Below are 22,867 nucleotides of genomic sequence, written 5' to 3'. Positions count from 1 at the left end.
CTTAACCCCTTTTAATATCAAAACATCACAATAGCCATACACCATGAAATACATCTACACCATAATGTAATGTATTGTAATGTAGGCCTAATTTTAGGCATGACCGCAGCTTACATTACTCAGTATCTTCTGTGTGTAGTTCTTGTCAGTTCTCTCTGGTACAGTAAGCTCCGCTCCAAATGGCTGTCAGTCCAGCCATTTTAGTTTTACTGGAGGGAAGCTTTAGAGGAAATGTACAGGATGTACAACAAGTGAGCACTGACTGAGCTTGTCCTGACTCAGCTCTTCTTTTCTGTCTTCCAGTAGCAGACTGTCGAGTCTTGGAGGGATTGCAGAGGTTTTCATCCATCCCCACCTACTTGCCTGTCAACTACCAAGTGATCAACGCGGAGTCTGCTTTCTTCCTGAAAGAGGCCAACCAGGAGTTCATGAGGAACTCCAGCCTGCTGTCGCGGACAGAGCCCTTCTTCATCTACCAGGCCCGCAGCATGCCCTCAGTAAACGCCAGCTATGGCCCCCTCTCTGTGGAGCAGCCTGTCACCCTGGAGCTCATCCAGAACCCTTGGGCCTTCGTGGCCTCCTCCATGTTCACCTTCAACTGGAAGGTGCAGACTTTCATAATCCAGGACAGGATCTACCGATCCAACCCCAGGGTCCAGGTGCTGTTCTACGTGGCGGGCAGGGACTGGGATGACTACAGCGCCATCGACAAGCTGCCCTGCGTACGCATGTTTGCCTTCCACGAGACCCAGGAGGTGCGTGGCACCTGCCAGCTGAAGGGGGAGCTGGGGCTGTGTGTGGCTGAGCTGGAGCCCCTGGCTGGCTGGTTCAGCCCCCCCAGCGTGGTGCCTGGGCGCCAGAGGACCATAGAGCTGGCCGAGGGGACCACAGTGGAGCTCTACTACATGTTACAATCAACAGAGGCAGGAGCGTGCCACTCGGAGGAGGCCCGGAAAGGCAACTCCATCCGCTCGGATCAGGAGGGTCTGTTTGGCTCGTCCACCTCCACCCCAATGAAGAGGATCGGCAGTGTGCGTCTGTACCAGAGCCCTGCCGCCCTGGCCTTGACTGAACACAGGCTGGATAGTAACTTCCTGGTCATGGTGCCGACCACGCCGATGAGGCAGAGGGACACTGTCTCCGCCTTCATCACTGCCTCAGCCTTCTCTCCTGTGGAAATGTTCACCCTAAGGTAAGCCAATACATTAGCATACTCTTAAATTAAATGTTGCTCATTAGACCAGTGCATATCTTCATACAACGTGTCTCTGCAATGCTGTATTACAGAGTGAATACATTTTCTAATTAACTTTCTGCAGTACACCCTAGTTGTAATTAAATTAGTAAACCCAGATTGTTTGCCAAGGATTGTAGGATATTTGTAATGTTTGGCAGCTAGGCTGTTAGTCCTGATTTATTTGTTATCTCAGTGTTTTTGCTGTCTCCAAAATTAAAGTTACTTTACTCAGTTTAGCCAAGCTTATGTAACTCAGCAAAAACAGGGAGTGGAGTATCTTTATCTAAAATAAATAGTCAAATTCAATGAAGCTGTAGGTACTAATTAGAATGTGCAGATGAGACTAAGTGAATTTGATAATTAACACATAATGCAAATGAGGATGTCATTAATTAAAATGCATTTCCATTAGTGTAATCACTATTAGCCTGATCTTAATCACGCTGGTTGAGAACATTTATAAACCATAAGAGATGCTGTGACTAGGGGTCAAGCCAATTTGTCAACCTGTGTAAATGAAAACAAGCCAACTAGCTGATCCGATTGTTTTCTGCTAAGGTGAGTGGGAATGCTGACCCAGCTATCAATGAGGAATCGGTCCAGAAGCGGCTCTCTTCTGAGGGGCCGGAACTGATTGAATCGGCCCGTAATCGTGTGTCGGACTCAGCCCGGAATTAAAAAGAATGACTGCCCAGAATTGGCCCAAGTACATCGGGCCGTTTCCGTCTACCGGAATTCAGCCGACTTTGCCGGCATCTTACCAGAATCCCCCCAGAAGCGTCCCGATGCAAATTTAACAAGGACGTCCCGGCCAGCCAAACCCTCCCCTAACTCAGACGACACTGGGCCAATTGTGCGTCACCTCATAGGTCTCCCGGCCAGAGAGTATCCCCAATCGGCCCAAGCCCCAAGTAATACATTTGGGCCAGATAACTCACACCGGAATCGGCCCGAGCTCAATCCCCTCATCCTAGCCCTAAGTAATATTGCCGAAGGCGACCCAGTCTGACTCTCAGCTGAGTGCCCCGACTCTCAGACGGAATCGGCCCAGATCCACTGTGCTAGCTGGGTTGAAGTTAGTTACACTTTTCTCATCTTAAACAATGGAAATAGAGGACAATATTGTCATAAACGTCCTATCCTATTTTTCCTATTTGATGTTGAATATATCTCTCAGAAATCTGACTTCCACATGAATCAAAATCATAATCTAAATGAAAACTAGGATGTAACATTTAATCACCAAATATTTATTCTGGTGAGATGAGGTATTGGCAAGTTGGTAATTCAGAAACTATAAATAATCCTTGTTTTTCAGCCGATGAATTAAGAGTCCAAATTGGCCTCAGAGACTTAATAGCCTGTGGTGTTTTTATTTGGTAGCAGTGGTGTACTTTGTGATTACCAGCCTCTACTGGCTAGCTGAGAGGTGCAAATATGAAAAGGCCTTTGGTTTTAGCCTCTGTGTGTTACCAGGTGATAAGAGTGTCCTTGTGTGTACATGTGTTCGGATGCCCAATCACCAGGACAAGAAAAGACTCAGATCTCTTTTTACACAATAGTATTGCCTTCTCTGTACTTAATCCCTCAGCGTTATACTACCATTGGCTGCCTTGAGTCTTATATTGGAACTAGGGCTGTTAAAGTTAACGTGTTAATAAAGGATTAATGTGCAAAATGTTTAATGGCGGGATTTTTTGGGATTTTTTTAATCGCATCTCCGTTTCTCCGTTTAGCACAATGGATCTGGGCCGATTCCGGCTGAGGGTCGGGACACTCGGCTGAGAGTCAGACTCGGCCGACGTCATGTGGCCCGAGTCTGTGCCGCCTTCGGCAGTATTACTTATGGCTAGGATGCAGGGATTGAGCTTGGGCCGATTCCGGTGTGAGTTAACTGGCCCAAATGTAATACTTGAGGCTACTCTCTGGCAGATGATTACACGGGCTGCTTTATAAAATTAACATTTCATTATTTATTTATTTTTCCATATTTTCACTGCATCGCAGTGCAAACTGCATTTCTACAGTTGCTGGTTCGAGACCCGTGCCGGCCTTGACCGGGAGCCCCATGAGGCGATGCACAATTGGCCTAGCTTCGTCAGAGTTAGGGGAGGGTTTGGCCGTCCAGGGTGTCCTTGTCCTATTGTGCTGTAGCAACTCATGTGGCAGGCTATGTGCTGACACAGTCACCAGGTGTATGGTGTTTCCGCCGACACAATATGTTTTTTTTGTGGATGGGTATAATTTGTATGTCTAAAATGTATAATAGTAATATTTAAAATGACTAAATTGGGTAATTCTGTAAAGATTTATTAAAATTTTTATCGGGACGCTTCTGAGGGGATTCTGAAAAGATTCTGGTAAGATTCTGGTAAGATCTCTCTGGCCGGGAGACCTATGAGGTGACGCACAATTGGCCCAGCGTCGTCCGAATTAGGGGAGGGTTTGGCTGGCCGGGATGTCCTTGTTAAATTTGCATCGGGATGTTTCTGGGGGGATTCTGGAAGGATGCCAGCAAAGTCAGCTGAATTCCGGGAGACGGAAATGGCCCGATGTACTTGGGCCGATTCTGGGCAGTCATTCATTTTGATTCTGGGCCGATTCCGACACTCGATTCCGGGCCAATTCAATCAGTTCCGGCCCCCCGGAAGAGGGCCGCTTCTGAGCCGATTCCTCATTGCTAGCTGGGTTGGTACGCACTTGGTCTCTGTAGCGCTGTCATTCTCTATTGTGGTACACTATGCGTGCATAGTCCTACCGATGCAGAAAAATGCAAGCTTTAACTGCTTGCTTCTCTTCTTCCGTGGCCAACAAGAGAAGGTCACAAGTGTTTCCCTAAAAGCTGTCTGGATTTAACATCTTCTATTGTACAAAAAGTGAATAGCTTAATCAATTGATGGTGATAGAATTAGATTACCTCCCAAGCAAAGGCAGCCTCAAAGAAATGAAACAATGCTATCCCCATATGCATCTTACAGCTTGTTTGTAGCATAAAGCATTGCAGACCAAAGCGCTGTTATAGATAACTTTATATAATCTGATCCATTTTATATTCTTCAAAATCTTAAACTAACAAGGGTGTGCTTTTTACCATTTTCTTTAATAAAAGGTAGACCTATGGCATACCCTCTCATGCCCCCTGTCATAGACGACGTAAGGATTGGACCAAGGCGCAGCGGGTAAAGTGCTCATCTTAATTTATTTAAAGAAAACACTTCAACTAAATAAACAAACGACGAAACAGTTCTGTAAGGCAACACAGGCTATACAGGAAAACAACCACCCACAAAACACAAGTGAAACAAACACAACTAAATATGGCCTCCAATTAGAGACACAGACAAACAGCTGACTAATTGGAGGTCATTACCAAAACCCAACATAGAAATAGAAAACTAGATATAAACATAGAAATAGATAACATAGAACCTAAACCCCAAAACACCGAAACACACAAAACAAACACCCCCTGCCACGCCCTGACCAAACTACAATGACAAATAACCCCTTTACTGGTCAGGACGTGACACCCCCTCAATTTGAGTCTTGGTTTTACCTTAACAGCCCTTCATTGATACAGAGGAAGTGTATTTAAAGATTGCATGGTGGGTGAAGGATTTGACTGACACATTTATGGATATAGCAGCCTAGAGCCTAATTTTGTCTGTCAAAAGTGGTAGGCCTACCTCTTATTTCTTAAATAGGAATAAATAGGCTCCAACACAAGGCTCTCTTGTTTTTAGTAAATTCTAATTAAAATGAAGACAGGTTAAATGAATTATGCCTACTCGAATTTGCCTGCTGTCTGCCCCATGAGCTGTCCATTTCTGATTGGTTGTACTTCAACTGCTGCTTCAAGTTTCTGCACCACAATGTAGCTTACTCAAATCTGGCTTATTGTGAGGTCAATAACTCTGATAAATACATCATGGGCAAGAAAAATATTGTTTTAATTAAAATAAATGACAGTATTATTAGCAAGCTATCAAAGTTGACCTCTGGTCCTCCTTCTCATCTTCACGCTCTCCTTCTCGAACTGAAAAGACCATAGGCTATAGACTAGTCCGCACGCAAGATAGTGCCCTTTTTGGACTAGTCAACAACAAAAATTGGGAAGAAACCTTGGACTGTTCTCCTAAACTGCCATCATAGCCCTACACAGCATAGCCATTGGTTAGGCAGTACACAATGGAATATCCATTGCAGTGTGTAATGTAGCCTAGTTTTATTTACACCATCCCAGCAGCCATCTTAGAAATCTAACTTTACTCTGTGCTTCTCCGAGCATACACTTCGTAGCCTATAGCCTATAGGCAATGGATAATTTGATTGAGACTACACTAAATAGCCTGTAGGCGCGCTTGATATTGCGTGCCCAGCAGAGAATCAGAGAAGGTGAGCGGCATTGGGCACACATCGATATACACTGAGTATACCAAACATTAGGAGCACCTTCCTAATATTGAGTTGCACCCCCCCAATTGTCTCAAGGCTTAGAAATCCTTCTTTAACCTATCTCCTCCCCTTCATCTACACTGATTGAAGTGGATTTAACAAGTCACATCAATAAGGGATCATAGCTTTCACCTGGATTCACCTGGTCAGTCTATGTCATGGAAAGAGCTTAATGTTTTGTTCTTAATGTTTTGTATACTCAGTTTTGCATAATAAGCAACTCATTCTAAAACACTGAGAAATATTGAAATGTTATCAATTACAAATTACATGACCCTCCCCTGGACTAAATTTTAAAAATTCTAAACTCTCCCCTTGACCGAAATTGAAAAAGCATTACCCTCCCCCATTTTCCTCCAGGTAACCATTCTGTAAATTTTTATCCGTCCCTAACATTGTTGGACAGATTTAAAAGCTCTTTGTTCTTTGTATCCATAGAGCCACTTCTTTTTTCCTATAGTCCAACCTTCCAATAAGATATTGGGAGAACACTAATTTAGAATGCCTGAAGCTTTAACAGTACTTAAGTGTGGGTGTGTGTGTATGTATGTGTGTGTGTGTGTGTGTGTGTGGGGCAAGTGTTAAACTTCAAGAACATTGATGAGAGGGAGTAGGTCTACTTAGGGGCTCCAAGTGGGCTTCCGGCGCACAATTGGCCCAGTGTCGTTAGGGTTTGGCTGGGGTAGGCCGTCATTGTAAATAAGAATTTGTTCTTAACTGACTTGCCTAGTTAAATAAGAAAATAAAAACATTGTTAGCATTAATAGCTGTATGTTACAGTGACTTTTGTGTTGTTTATGGTGAAAATGCCATTAAAAACATTATGATACAGATTATGTTGTGTTTCTTTCCCTTACAAACAAAACATAGTATGCCTATAACTCAATGCACTGCTTTTGTTAATAGATTTTTTTACGGCCAAATTTGAGAAAAATTGAAAAGAGATGAATGAGATGAATGAGATGAAATGCTATTAACTAATGACATAAACATAATTAATTATTTGAATTATTTGACAGCCCTAATAGGAACCAATAAACTTTGTCAAACTTCTATGATTGCATATAATATATTATATGTTATATGTTATATAATATATATTATAATTGTTATACACATTATAATTTATAGGTTTGTGCCAACATCCATCTTTCTTCCTATTGTCACTTACTAATGCAGTAGAAGAAATACATATTATGTATCCAGAATGATAAGAACATGATTAAACCTCTCTTCACAGTAACAGTAACCTACTCTGAGCCACTTAATTCAGCAGTATACAGGTCAAGCTAAATATAATTACAGTCTGTCAGTGGTACTGTAAACAACTTTGGCTGTGAGTCCCACTCTCAATCTTCACCTCCCTCAACTCCATGTTTACTCAGAGACACTTGCTGCGACAGAAAGCAGTAATGAGAACTCCTTTTTTATGTCCAATCATAGCCAATGGGTTGTTTGATTGGCACATTTTTTCTGGACCCACTTTGATATTTCTATCTTGTGACAACATGTCTAGTGTGATTGGAAGAGAAGGCAAGTTCGGATCTGGCCAAGCTCCATGGGTGATTAAAAACTCAGAAGTGGGAAAGATTATAAGTATACTCTTATTTGTATACTTACAAGTTTAATTAAGACTGGAAACATAAACAAACAGATTGAAAGAATCTAACATGGATTGTGAAGTGATTGTACAAACTTTGTGACATTCACTTAATTACTGAAGTGAAAAGTGATAAAACTAGACAATTTATTCCTTTGAAGAAACGTCCAAGTCCACCTTTCTTCCTTGTTTTTTTTGGTGAAGATTTCCTCGAATTTATCAAACTAGACAATCTATTCCTTGGACGGAACATCCAAGTCCACCCCTCTACCTTGATTTGTTGGCTTAGATTTTATTGAATTTTCTACTGGGATTTCTTGACGTCCAAGTATGATGTTACATGTGTTAGATGGAACAATCCCCTCCACCAGACTCATCACTAACCACTGAATGACAAACTACTCACTAGCAGAGGGTGACACAGATCCAGTCTCATTAGATTCCAGTCTCTCAGAGGAAGAATGTTTTACCATAGTATAGATATATTTTTGTATGATTGGAAATTCCCCTCTTATTTAATTACAAAGGAGAATGTTCCTCTCGGTGTTAGTAACTATTGATGCAACGCTGCTAACATGAGTCAGTGTTGAGATTTGCAATTCCCATTGGCAAATACTATAAGGTATCTAAACAGGGTTCGAACAAGTTTTGGAATCAGAGAACATTGCTGTATGCCATAATCATCCATCTGGACTGAATAGGATTACACAGGATTAGGCCTGATTATTGTTTGTTCTTCTGTGTTGATTCTCTTTTGATATTTTCCTGCTGTGCTAAGTTGATGAGTGGGTACTAACAGAATGTCAATACATAACTGATTGCCCTATCAAGTCCAATTATGCCATTTTATCTTGTTTATGAGTATTGGATTCCTGCAACCCAGCCTATTCATCTCCTTTTAAAAGAACAATATTACGGGAAAAGGATAGGAATAGGCCTAGCATCCAAGATTTGAAGGACAATAAACAGAAATATTCAAGTAATACATAACAAGAAGTCATTAACATACAGGGCTCTATTTTAACAAACCTAACGCAATGGTAAATCTGATGCGCTCTATTGAAATGGGGGTGGATACGAGCAGAATGGAGTATGCACTGCAGGTACTGTAGGCCTATGTGAGTTGTGAATAACGAAAGAGCATGATGGGTAGACCCCACGAATAGACCATTATACGTATATATGTTTTGTAGTCAATCGAAACGGAAAACAAACAATTTTTACAGGAAAAAACCTTAACCCCTGTGTGGTGTTCGGGTCTGTGGGACCCATTTTCAGTGTTTACTAAAATAAAAATTATACAATGAATTATTTTTTCAACCTGAGACTCATTGGCCTTGGCTCATTTCTGTGAAGAACATGTAAAATAACACATTTTCATTGAGTGCACACTGTGCACCCCCCTACACACCCACTGGACCCAAGGGTAATACAAGTGTGGAAAAGTGTGTGTGTAGGTGAAAACAAGCAAAAATGAAACAAAAAGATTTGCTGTGTGCCTTCACTCTGTCTTTTCCTCCTCCCTTGGCCTGCCATAGCACCAAGAACCTGTCTGTCTCCCTGCCTGTCTGCCTGTCTCACACTCTCTACCCTTTGTAGTGTGTGAAACTACGCAATGTCTTGCGGGAACCTGCACAATGTTATTACAATACATTATTTCGATACATCGTAAAAAAAATTCTGTATTTTCCCAAACTACCCCAGCCAGGTGCAAATTTGGGGGATGGACACAACAAGTAAATAGCTTTGTATGTGTGGCTCCTAACCACAATCAATCAGTATGGCAAAAATCATCTCTGCTCAGAGGGCCTTAGAATTATTTTTTGCAGAGAGAGAAGCTAGTGTGGAAGGAGTGTCTTCTACTTTGGAAGATTAAGAATTTAATCTGTCAATTGGGAGTCTGACAGTCAGTTGGAAGAAGAGGATGAGATTGACCTGTCTTCTTGCTCAAGGAATGAGCCACCCCGCATGGCTGCCAATGTGATAAGGACGCAACCAGGGCCAACGCGGATGGTGGTCACTCATGTGCAGGACATAGTCTTCTTTTGAACTGTTCATCACATACACCATACAGAAAACTATTCTGGACTGCATTCATTTGGAGGGAAGGTGTGTTTTTGGAGAGAGATGGAAGGAGATGGGCCAAACTCATTTACATGCATACTTTGGGATTCTTATACTTGCTGGTGTTTTCAGATTCAATGAGGAATCCACAGAATCCCTGTGGGATGCAGAAACTGGCAGAGAACTTTTCAGTGCAGCAATGTCTCTGGAAAACTTCCACATTATTTCCAGGATTATCAGCTTTGATTACCCAGACACCAGACAATCTCGGCGGCAGAGACACAAGCTAGCTGCAATCAGGTCAGTGTTCCCCTGTTTTACAACCCTGGGCCCAACGTTACTGTTTATGAATAGCTTATGCCATTTTGGGACCGCTGCCCCTTCAGGCAGTACATACCGCAAAATATGGAATCAAGATCTGGGCTGCCTGTGATGCTGCTTCGTCATATACGTGGAACTTGCAAGTGTATACGGGCAAGCCAGATGGAGGAGCCCCTGAGAAGAACAAAGGGATGCAGGTTGTCCTGGACATGACACAGGGACTCTGTGGCCACAACATCACATGCGATAACTGTTTTACTTCGCACAAGCTGGGACTGGAGCTCCTCAAGAGGAAGCTGATGATGGTAGGAACAATATGAAAAAACAAGCCAGAGCTCCCACCTTAGCTGTCAAATGCACGGAACAGGCCTATAAATTCCTCTAAGTTTGTGTTCACGGCCGACACATCCCTAGTGTCCTAAGTGACAAAGAAAGGCAAAAATGTGGTACTCATGAGTACACTGCATAGGGATGGGAGAATCTGTGGCCAGGAACTTCAAAAACCAGGAATCATAATGGATTACATTGCCACAAAAGGAGGGGTGGACATTTTAGACAAGCTGGTGACTGGCTACAGCTGCAAAAGAAGAACCCTACGCTGGTCACTTGTGATATTCTTCAACATCTTGGACATCTCGGCATACAACGTGTTTGTCATCTGGATGGCGTTGAACCCAGATTGGAACAGAGGGAAGCTCCAGAGGAGACAGCTCTTTCTCGAGGATCTGGCCAAGGCATTGGTAAGACCTCAAATCCACAGGAGGTATGATATCCCAAGGACCCCAGCTTCTGCTGCTATCATGCGGATTCAGGAGGAGGATGCTGGTGCCCCATCTGCCCGACCCACAGAACCAACAACTCCAATACCAGAAGTACGTGTGAGTGATGTTGTTGCATGTGTGTGTGTCTGACTCTCCTACCTTGGCCTGCTGTAACTAGATATGTGAGTGAGGGAGATGTTAGTTAAATTCCTGAACTAAGTGTTTTCATTATTCTAGATTGCAGCCGGTAGCAACAAGAAGAAGCAGTGTGATGTGTGTGGACCCAAGAAGGACAGAAAGTGCAAGAAATACATTTGCAACACACGCACAGTACAACTCTGTCCCTCATGTGGTGTGTAGACCGGCCTTATTGTGTCTTCAATGGGGCTCATGATCATTTCCATAAAATACTGGATGTAAAATGTTTCCTTACAAATATTAACCATGTATGCTGTCTATATTGTTTGTAATTGATATAAGTCAACATCTAAGTATTAAGTATTTGTCACGCCCTGACCCGAGAGAGACGTTTTTCTTTGTTTAGTAGGTCAGGGTGTGATATGGGGTGGGCATTCTATGTATTTTATTTCTATGTTTTGGCCAGGTATGGTTTCCAATCAGAGGCAGCTGTCTATCATTGTCTCTGATTGGGAACCATACTTAGGCAGCCTTTTCCCACCTGTGTTTTGTGGGTAGTTATTTTCTGTTTTGTTATTCAGTGACCTGACAGAACTGTTGGCTTTCGTTTTGTTTCTTTTGTTCAAGTGTTTTGTTATCTATAATAAAGTATGAACACTTACCACGCTGCGTCTCTACGACAGCCGTAACAGTATTAAATATTCTTACGGAAATTGTTATGGTTGTATTGTTTTAAATACCCAATAATGTTGTGTGTCCATATGACCTGCGAACATTATGTGAATAACAAAAACATGAACATCACACAAGGGTTAAATTAACACTAAGACCAGCTTTTGGTTGGTCTTAAAAGGATCCAACCCTTTTTTTAAATTTTCGCCCAAAATTACATACACAAATCTAACTGCCTGTAGCTCAGGACCTGAAGCAAGGATATGCATATTCTTGATACCATTTGAAAGGAAACACTTTGAAGTTTGTGGAAATGTGAAATTAATGTAGGACAATATAACACATTAGATCTGGTAAAAGATAATACAAAGAAAAAATTTGCATTTTATGAACCATTACATGTCTGTTCAAAATGTTGTATCAAGACTGCCCAAATGTGCTTAATTGGTTTATTAATACATTTTCAAGTTCATAATTGTGCACTCTCCTCAAACAATAGCATGCTATTATTTCACTGTAATAACTACTATAAATTAGACAGTGCAGTAAGATTAAGAAGAATTTAAGCTTTCTGCCCTATCAGATATGTCTATGTCCTGGGAAAAATGTTGTTACCTACAACCTCATGCTATTCACATTAATCAAATTAAATCAAATGTATTTATATATCCCTTCTTACATCAGCTGATATTTCAAAGTGCTGTACAGAAACCCAGCCTAAAACCCCAAACAGCAAGCAATACAGGTGAAGAAGCACGGTGGCTAGGAAAAACTCCCTAGAAAGGCCAAAACCTAGGAAGAAACCAGGCTATGAGGGGTGGCCAGTCCACTTCTGGCTGTGCCGGGTGGAGATAATAACAGAACATGGCCAAGATGTTCAAATGTTCATAAATGACCAGCATGGTCAGAATAATAATAATCACAGTAGTCGTCGAGGGTGCAACAGGTCAGCACCTCAGGAGTAAATGTCAGTTGGCTTTTCATAACCAATCATTGAGAATATCTCTACCGCTCCTGCTGTCTCTAGAGAGTTGAAAACATCAGGTCTGGGACAGGTAGCACGTCCAGTGAACAGGTCAGGGTTCCATAGCCGCAGGCAGAACAGTTGAAACTGGAGCAGCAGCACAGCCAGATGGACTTAGGACAGCAAGGAGTCATCATGCCAGGTAGTCCTGAGGCCTACGTTAGCTCAACCGTCCCGTGGAGGAGAGACCGATCCCATAGAGGTTAAATATCCCCACCAGAACACACTGATATTGGCACTTTGCACGTTTTTAAGGACACACCTCAGATACTGCCACCCCTCCCACCTCAGTCCAAGCAAGCTCATATAAAACAGGTAAATTACCAATCCTGGCGCCTGGGTTTGGAAATAGAAGAGCGCCGGCTTTAACAGACGAAATTTCAAACAAACATGCGTTTGACAATTGTACTGTCTTAACGCCAGCCGAAAATAGAGCCCAATATGATTTCAGCAATCATTGTAAGACTATAATTAGTGTGGTTATAAGTCATTCATAATTTATCATCCCTCAGTATTAGATGGTTTATATGCAAATCGGATTACCACCAAAGCTAGAATACTGACTTAAAATGATATTTTCCCCAGGACATGTAGTATCATAAAGAAAGGCAAGTTCACTAAAGGAACGTGCCCTACTTACAAACAATTCAATCACACAGCATGCTTACCGCCGACCACACTATCTTTGTAGCCTTGTCACGTCCTGGCCAGTATAAGGGTTAATTAGTATTGTAGTTTGGTCAGGACGTGGCAGAGGGTATTCGTTTTATGTGGTTCGGGGTGGTGTGTTTGTTAAAAGGGTGTTTGATTTAGTATTTCCGGGTTTTGGTTTATGTTTAGGTATTTCTATGTTTAGTCTAGTGTGTCTGGTTCTATGTTGAGTTAATTGGGGTTGGACTTCCAATTGAAGGCAGCTGTTTGGTGTTGCCTTTGATTGGAAGTCCTATATTAGTTGGGTGTGTTTGTCTTGTATTTTGTGGGTGATTGTTCTGTGTGTAAGCCGTATGCTTTACCAGACTGTTTGTAGTTGTTCTTTCGTTTTGTTATTTTGTATGTTCATTTTTGTAGTTAATAAAAATCAAGATGAGCATACACGTACCTGCTGCATATTGGTCCTCCTTCACCGACAACAACCGTGACAGAATCACCCACCACTCAAGGACCAAGCAGCAGAAGAAGGAGCAGAGGGAATTCGAGTTGGACTGGCGGGAGAAATGGACCTGGGAGGAAGTTCTGGACGGGCCGGACCTTGGCACCAGGCTGGGGATTATCGACGCCCGCAGTGGGAAATTGAGGCAGCCAAGGCAGAGAGGCGGTGGTACGAGGCCAAGTACGCGCTGAAGGAGAAGCACGAGAGGCACCCCCAAGAAACATTTTTGGGGGGGCACACGGGTAGTTTGGCTAGGCGTAAGAAGAGCCGGAAGCCAGCTACCCGTGGTTATATGGAGGAGCGTATGGGGTGGAGAGCGCTATGTTTCGCTGAGGAGCGCACTATCTCACCCATACGCACGCACAGTCCGGTGCGCGTTATTCCAGACCCTCGCAGGCGCCGTGCTAGAGCGGGCATCCAGCCTGGTAGGAGGATGCCTGCGCAGCGCATCTGGTCGCCGGTACGCCTCCGAGGACCAGGCTACCCAACTCCCGCTCTACGCACGGCTACCATCAGGCCCCTGCACAGCCCAGTCTGCCCTGTACGAGCACCCCGCTCGTACAGGGCTACTAGTTCCATCCAGCCAAGACGGGTTGTGCAGGAGGTAAGATCGAGACCGACTGTGCGCCTCCATAGCCCTGGGTTTCCAGCTCCTGTCTCTCGTGCGGACCCGGAAGTGCGTCAACCCAGTCCGACTCGTCCTGTGCCCGCTCCCCGCACTAGCCTGGAGGTGCGTGTACATAATCTGGTAAGCCCAGTACCAGCACCACGCACCAGGCTACAAGTGCGTCAACCCAGCCTCGCCAGTCAACAGTCATCATCAGAGCTGCCCGCCAGTCAACAGTCATCATCAGAGCTGCCCGCCAGTCAACAGTCATCATCAGAGCTGCCCGCCAGTCAACAGTCATCGTCAGAGCTGCCCGCCAGTCAACAGTCATCGTCAGAGCTGCCCGCCAGTCAACAGTCATCGTCAGAGCTGCCCGCCAGTCAACAGTCATCGTCAGAGCTGCCCGCCAGTCAACAGTCATCGTCAGAGCTGCCCGCCAGTCAACAGTCATCGTCAGAGCTGCCCGCCAGTCAACAGTCATCGTCAGAGGTGCCCGCCAGTCAACAGTCATCGTCAGAGCTGCCCGCCAGTCAACAGTCATCGTCAGAGCTGCCCGCCAGTCAACAGTCGTCAGAGCTGCCCGCCAGTCAACAGTCGTCAGAGCTGCCCGCCAGTCAACAGTCGCCAGAGCTGCCCGCCAGTCAACAGTCGCCAGAGCTGCCCGCCAGTCAACAGTCGCCAGAGCTGCCCGCCAGTCAACAGTCGCCAGAGCTGCCCGCCAGTCAACAGTCGCCAGAGCTGCCCGCCAGTCAACAGTCGCCAGAGAGGTCAGACTGCGCTGAACTGCCGGAGTGGCCAGACTGCGCTGAACTGCCGGAGTGGCCAGACTGCGCTGAACTGCCGGAGTGGCCAGACTGCGCTGAACTGCCGGAGTGGCCAGACTGCGCTGAACTGCCGGAGTGGCCAGACTGCCCCGAACTGCCGGAGTGGCCAGACTGCCCCGAACTGCCGGAGTGGCCAGACTGCCCCGAACTGCCGGAGTGGCCAGACTGCCCCGAACTGCCGGAGTGGCCAGACTGCCCCGAACTGCCGGAGTGGCCAGACTGCCCCGAACTGCCGGAGTGGCCAGACTGCCCCGAACTGCCGGAGTGGCCAGACTGCCCCGAACTGCCGGAGTGGCCAGACTGTCCCGAGCTGCCGGACTGCCCAGACTGTCCCGAGCTGCCGGACTGCCCAGACTGTCCCGAGCTGCCGGACTGCCCAGACTGTCCCGAGCTGCCGGACTGCCCAGACTGTCCCGAGCTGCCGGACTGCCCAGACTGTCCCGAGCTGCCGGACTGCCCAGACTGTCCCGAGCTGCCGGACTGCCCAGACTGTCCCGAGCTCAGACTGTCCCGAGCTGCCGGACTGCCCAGACTGTCCCGAGCTGCCGGACTGCCCAGACTGTCCCGAGCTGCCGGACTGCCCAGACTGTCCCGAGCTGCCGGACTGCCCAGACTGTCCCGAGCTGCCGGACTGCCCAGACTGTCCCGAGCTGCCGGACTGCCCAGACTGTCCCGAGCTGCCAGACTGCCCAGACTGTCCCGAGCTGCCAGACTGCCCAGACTGTCCCGAGCTGCCAGACTGCCCAGACTGTCCCGAGCTGCCAGACTGCCCAGACTGTCCCGAGCTGCCAGACTGCCCAGACTGTCCCGAGCTGCCAGACTGCCCAGACTGTCCCGAGCTGCCAGACTGCCCAGACAGCCTGGAACGGCCTGAGCCGGAGCCACCTCCAAAAAATAGGTGGGTTGGGGAGGGGGGGTGTTGCACAGTGCCGTCGTTGACGGCAGCCACCCTCCCTTCCCTCCCTTTAGTAAGGGGGAATTTTTCTTTTGGGTAATGTTTGGGGGTTGTTTTTTTTGTTGTTTTTGTTTTTTAAGGTGCTTCCGGGGTTAGCACCTTTAAGGGGGGGGTACTGTCACGTCCTGGCCAGTATAAGGGTTAATTAGTATTGTAGTTTGGTCAGGACGTGGCAGAGGGTATTCGTTTTATGTGGTTCGGGGTGGTGTGTTTGTTAAAAGGGTGTTTGATTTAGTATTTCCGGGTTTTGGTTTATGTTTAGGTATTTCTATGTTTAGTCTAGTGTGTCTGGTTCTATGTTGAGTTAATTGGGGTTGGACTTCCAATTGAAGGCAGCTGTTTGGTGTTGCCTTTGATTGGAAGTCCTATATTAGTTGGGTGTGTTTGTCTTGTATTTTGTGGGTGATTGTTCTGTGTGTAAGCCGTATGCTTTACCAGACTGTTTGTAGTTGTTCTTTCGTTTTGTTATTTTGTATGTTCATTTTTGTAGTTAATAAAAATCAAGATGAGCATACACGTACCTGCTGCGTATTGGTCCTCCTTCACCGACAACAACCGTGACAAGCCTATGTACTGTTGATCGATGTCAAAGGATTCGCCACATAGCTTGCATTTTGACATAGATTGATGGGAGTCACACAGTGACTTGCTATTAGAGGGAAGCCTCTTAAAACCTGATGGTTACTATGTCCCCATCTAATGATCTATAAATAGCCTCCTCATCCAAACAAGTGTAGAGTTCATATTTAAAACAGCGAGAGATGCATTAGTTTGAAGGTAGCTCAATAACACAATGCAGTGTTTCATGATGACACTCAATACACTGAGACATTATGAAGTGAGGCTCGGGTCTTAGAAGTTCTTTTGAAACCACCTCTGTGTGATCAGAAAGCTGTCGTTAGAGGTCTTTAGCATGACCTCTGACAACAGAGAAAGAAGTGCCTTCAGAAGGGCAGATTGAACACAGGGCACTGAGTCAATATTAGCATCAATACAAAGATGGAATAACAGCTTTTGATTTCATGCTTCCTTCATGTAAGGTCTCTGATTTTTCTAGATTGAGGCCGTGTTTGTGTCCGTGCGTGTCTGCGTGCATTTGTGTGTGTCTGTGGCAGTGCACAGCTGTGTGTTTGCGAGTGTTGGTGTATACAGTATGTTTGTTTGTGCCTGTGTATACTTGTAACGCCAGATAAATAATCTTGCTTCTCCCTTTGTAATTTGTTTTAATCATTTGCCTCCCACCAAGAACAGTCTACAAAACATTGGTCTGAAAACTGATTTAAATTAAACTTGGAGCTGTCTGCTGTGGGAGAAATTGGGAAGTGTGTGTATATGTATGTATGTGTGTGCGTGTATGTGAGTGTACTCGGGAGCGGATGCACACTCTGAATGCCAATAGCATGAACTACTTAGGGGAATCAATTTGCCTCATCTTTAAAAGGCATTGCATCAGTGAGCACATTATCTGCTATTACGCTTCATTATGTGTGCTGATGGACAACAGTGAACTAATGTTTGCAGCGTGGCCTGACAAATCAGCAGGTGCAGGATGCTATGACTCAGAGGCTGCTCAGAGGAGGGGAATGGGGGGTGGAAGTAGGGACCTGCAGAGATGCCAGGTCTTTACTAAAGCTTCAGAGTTGAGTGTGTTAGAATGCTTGGCAGGTGAGTGGGCAGATTACTTGTTTCACCTCTTGTGAGAGGAGAGATGTTAAATGATGAATTGTTAAGTGATTTAATTTGATTTTCAAAGGTTTTCCTGGACAGGTTTTTACCTCTGATTATACAACATCATGACCCAGAATGCCTCAGTAACATTGCTCTACAGTTGTGTTGGTTGTAGTCTCTCTCCTTCCAAAGGCATACCCTAGATATTTCTCTAAACCTCTCCTCTGCTCCAGGCTTTAGGTAAGGTTTTTTCTTAGTCACTTTTATTATAATAATTTGGTGGGTGCTTATATTTGTCCTATTTCACAGATGTAAAACTATGTATTATACATGTGTGAATTGCAATTTGCTTTTTTTGCATATACCAACTACCCTGAGAGAGGGGTCACAGCCAGGGTTTGCCATTATCAACAGCGACCCTGGAGCAATTAGGGTTAAGCGCCTTGCTCAAGGGGACATTGACAGATTTTTTACCTTGTTGGCTCGGGGATTCAATATTGCGACTTTCCAGTTACTGGTTTTCATAACTGTGACCTTAATTGCCTACCGTTTGTAAGCTGTTAGTGTCTTAACGACCGTTCCACAGGTGCATGATCATTAATTGTTTATGGTTCACTGAACAAGCATGGGAAACAGTGTTTAAACCCTTTACAATGAAGATCTGTGAAGTTATTTGGATTTTTACGAATTATCTTTGAAAGACAGGGTCCTGAAAAAGGGCCGTTTCTTTTTTTGCTGAGTGTTATGTATCCTGAACCCTGTGGAGGTGGTGCAGCTCAACTCTTTAGTGGTGCAGCTCAGATCAGAGATCCAAAGGAGATATCGTCTCAATTCTCAACACTCCAGATCTCCCTCGAATGTATCTGGTCAACAGCAGTGTGCTCAGTATGAGTATCCGTATGGCCATCCAAGGCCAGGGTAAAGGAAGGTAAGTGACTTTTACTGTGGCCTGAGCCTGACACAGTGCACTGCTTTAAACTGGACCCATATTTACTGTCTGCTCAGGGTTTATAGAGGAAGGAAGGTCTCTCTCTTTTATAGTTTGTGTGCTTACTGCACAAGAGACCAGACTGTAACAAGGCTGATTCCTTTACTGTAACTTCATTCACCCCCCCCACCCCCCCCCTCTCTTTGTAACTAGAGGGAGGACACAACAGAAAAATATTTCCATTAGGACAATAAGTACAGAATTAGATGGTTAAGTGCTTCTGTGTAGAATAATGGACAACAGTAACCAATGCCTGTGTGAGAATACACAACCTTGCTTATGGTGTTAAAAGGCCAAGCGAGTGAGTTCCTATCTAACAGCTATTGGATCCAACAACATTCTGATCTGTCCCAGAAGCCTGAAACTTACTCCAGGCCCATAATGGGGTAATGTCATTTGAGCGCCATAAATAATCATCTACAAAAAACAGCTATGAAATCAGACACTATTTCAGTTGGGGTGCACGATAGTTATGTGATGAAAACCCAAGTGAATGCCACTTCATATAATGGCCATGGTGGCAGGTAGCCTAGCGAACATTGGGCCAGTATCTGAAAGGTCGCTGGTTTAAATACCTCAGCCGACAAGGTGAAAAAATGGGTGGAATTTGTTCTAGGGTTTGATGTCAACACCATGGTTGACCCTTGAAAACAACACATTTCACTGCACCTATCCAGAGTATGTGACAATAAAACATCTGTATTATGCATAGATGGCCACATTCTGATGAAACTATTATTTCATATGAAATTGAGATGTAAGCACCCCAGAGATCAGATGGTTGAGATGAGATAAAATATCCAAACCTGAGGTGGATTCATATGGCACTGAAGGCCGTACATGAGATGGTTAGATCGATAGGTTGACAAGCTGATCTTTAGATACTGAGGGATTTGTTGTGAGATCTACCAAATGGCAGTTGTGTTTGTGTGTCGGTTCACAACATGCAAAATTAATCACAAATTGCAGCTGGCATAAATGAAATATCTTTCCTCCCTACAATTCCAATAGCCAATAGAGTCATTACCAGAGGCATGGATCATTTTGATTATTGTGTGTCTGATTGTACAGCTGCCCAATTGCCCAGTGCGCCAGTGTAATTTCTTTGTGTGAGCTCATGAGCACAATGATAAATGTGTTCAGTAGAAAGGGACAAAAACACTGCCCATTTGAGCATGCAGCAGATAGTTTTACTGATAGCAATTCTCCTCACGTTTTCAATAAGGCAGCACGGGAGGCTCTACTAGTTGACAAAACCCAACACCTTTTCTGCTGAGCTTGCCTATTGGAACTTAGCCCATTAAGGTCTTACATTTTTATTAGCCGGACGATTGGATCACCTGTGGCCCAGCCAGCAGGTGACACATGTCCTGTTAACAAACAGCCTTGCCAAAGTTCCACCGTCTGTCTGGAGAGAAATACTGTACTGTACCACTCATTCACTGGGCTGAGCAGGGCCCTGCCCACTTAGTCCCCTGGTTCAGTCACTCACCCACCACACTGCATGCAGATTCATAGGGCTACTTATCACCTGTAAAGACACTTGCAAAATGCAATGCTGTTGTTTAATATGGCCCTCGCCCAGACTGTGCAGATAAGATCGCTACTTACTAACATGGCCTGTGTTTTAATTCTTCTTCTGATGTTGAATAAACATAACTCTTCTTCTTCTATTTGTGAAGATGCTAACTGAAAGCTGACCAGTGTGTTACACCTCACAGGTATAAATGTTCTCTGTGGGAAGTTAATGGAGGTCAGACTCTTAAAAACACTAATAACAATAGAGCTGTACACTCTTAGTAAAAAAGCGTTCCAAAAGGGTTCTTCAGCTGTCCCCATAGGAGAACCCTTTTTGGTTCCAGGTAAAAACCCTTTTTGGTTTCCAGTAGAACCCTTTTGGGTTCCATGTAGAGCCCTCTGGAAAGGGTTCTACATGGAACCCAAAAGGGTTCTACCTAGAACCAAAAAGGGTTCTTCAAAGGGTTCTCCTATAGGGACAGCAGAAGAATCCTTTGAGATTCTATAAAACACCTTTTCTAAGAGTGTAAGGAATAGATCTTAACACTTCTCCATATGTTCATGCATTCAAGTTAATTATGTGCAGTACGACTGAATTAAATCATGATCATATATTCTATTCAGTAGAGAGAACTAATTAATGGGTCAACTTATTCAATCATCATAGTGTTGTATTTCCCTGCTGCAGACCGTTTTTTCCCCTCGTCTCTGATCAAAGCAATATTCTTATAATTAATTACAATCTCTAATCCATAATAATGTCATGTGGCCTTTGTTCAGCTCTAATTTCATTATTTTGCTGATTGTGTTAATTGATTCAAGATCACCTTAGATGTCCATGAAAAGCATGTTGAATCCCAAAATTGAGCGTTAGCACTAATGGCAGAGCATTTTGATTAGGGAATTGCAAAATCTGGTAAAACAAGGACTTTTATGGCCAGTTATTAATCAATTTAGGCTGCTCATCCTAATATACTTCTGTTCATTTTCCTAGAATATTTTCAAAAAGACCACCATGCAGGGAAATATATGTTGTACATTGAGACACAGAAAGTACCATAACATTTCCTTTCATTGATTTTAGGACGAGATTACCAGAATGTACGGTTTGTCTCCAGGCAACATATACCTCAACTAGGTTATCCTTGTAGATTTTAAGTAAAGTGCATTTCATGAGTTCTCACTACCAATTAACCTAATTTGAAAAAAATTGATAATTCTAACATTGTTTTCCATTTCCTTTGACTGTCAAGTGCATTCTGTCACCACTGTGTAGCGTATCAGTGAATAGATTCAGAAAAGCATACAGAAATGGAAAAATAGATTTGTATGCTATAATCTGCAGTTTCGGATCTTAAAAGAAAGAGTCATCATGGTGTGCAATGTGATGTGTGAAAAGCCCAAGGACATATTTTGTGGGAGCCCACATAATCACTGTCTGCTCTATGCTTCTATTGATTCTAAATAGGATGGTTCTGCAGCTTCAGCCATGGGTAGAGGAGGGTGTATTCCATTTAATTAACCCCCCTCCCCCCACTTAAAGGTCCAATGCAGCCATTTGTTATCAATAAAATCATTTCTGGATAAAAATGTATTACCCTACTGTAATAGTTTTCCATTAAAATGGACCCCAAAAAATTGGGGGCAAAAAACATATTCCTCTTTGGGCTAGGGGGCAGTATTTTCACGTCTGGATGAAAAGCGTGCCCAAAGTAAACTGCCTGCTACTCAGGCCCAGAAGCTAGGATATGCATATTATTAGTAGATTTAGATAGAAAACACGCTGAAGTTTCTAGAACTGTTAGAATAATGTCTGTGAGTATAACAGAACTGATTTGGCAGGCGAAACCCCGAGCACAATCCATCCAGGGAAAAAACAGTTTGAGCTCAATGTGTATTCCATTAGGTTTCTATGGAAAGCTCTTTTTAATGGGAATCTGCTTGCAGTTCCTATGGCTTCCACTAGATGTCAACAGTCTTTAGAAATTGGTTGATGTTTTTCTTTTGAGAAATTAAGAATTAGTCCTGTTCTTTCCATATGTCACTCAGAGGGACTCAAGTCTTTTGATGCGCACGACCTGGAACACGCTTCACTTTGTTTTCGTCCGGTATTGATCACAGTATATCCCGGCTTAAATTGTATCGATTATTTACATTTTAGGGTACCTAAGTTTGGATTAGGAAAGTTGTTTGAAATGTTTGGACCAAGTTTACAGGTAACTTATTAGATACTTTGTAGGCATGTTGGGCGAGTTGAAACCGGTGTATTTCTGAATTAAACGCACAAAATAAATGGACATTTTGGGGATATAAAGAAGGAATTTATCGAACAAAAGGACCATTTGTGATGTTTCTGGGATATTTTGGAGTGCCAACAGAAGAAGATCTTCAAAGGTAAGGCGGGAATTATATCATTATTTCTGACTTTTGTGTCGCACCTGGCTGGTTGAAATATGATTTTCATGTGTTTGTACGCGGGGTGCTGTCCTCAGATAATCGCGTGGTCTGCTTTCGCCGTAAAGCCTTTTTGAAATCTGACACTGCGGCTGGATTAACACGAAGTTAAGCTGTATTTTGATGTATAACACTTGTATGTTTTATGAATTCTTATTATGAGTATTTCTGTTTTTGATTTTGGCGCGCTGCAATTTCACTGGATGTTGTCAAATCAATCCCGTTAATGGGATTCGAGTGGGAATGGGATATAAGGGATTCCTAAGAGGTTTTAAGTATTTTTTTGTTAAAAAGCTTTGGAACTCTCTTTGTTATTGGTCTATTAATCAATTTGACGTCTGGTGATGTCACCTGGCAAGCCGGAACTCCCCCCATACAAACCTGCTGATTATAAGGTCCTGTGTAGATTGTATATTTCAACGAGCAACAAT

General features: G+C 43.9%; 1 protein-coding gene across 1 annotated transcript in view; it reads left to right on the top strand.

The window, feature by feature from the left end:
• The first annotated feature begins 308 nt into the window (after positions 1-308).
• Positions 309-22,867, top strand: part of LOC106579906 (transmembrane protein 132C) — a 190,507-nt gene continuing 167,948 nt past the window's right edge. Inside the window, exon 1 of the mRNA XM_014160261.3 lies at positions 309-1,192. Within this exon, the coding sequence (XP_014015736.3) occupies positions 429-1,192 (764 nt within the window). The 5' untranslated portion in view covers positions 309-428. The remainder of the gene's footprint in view (positions 1,193-22,867) is intronic.

Source organism: Salmo salar, chromosome 20 (genome assembly GCF_965601325.2).
Source record: "Salmo salar chromosome 20, fSalSal1, whole genome shotgun sequence".
Lineage (NCBI taxonomy): Eukaryota > Metazoa > Chordata > Actinopteri > Salmoniformes > Salmonidae > Salmo > Salmo salar.
The sequence above is the reverse complement of the archived record's forward strand: the minus strand, read 5'-3'. Positions and strand labels throughout refer to the sequence as shown.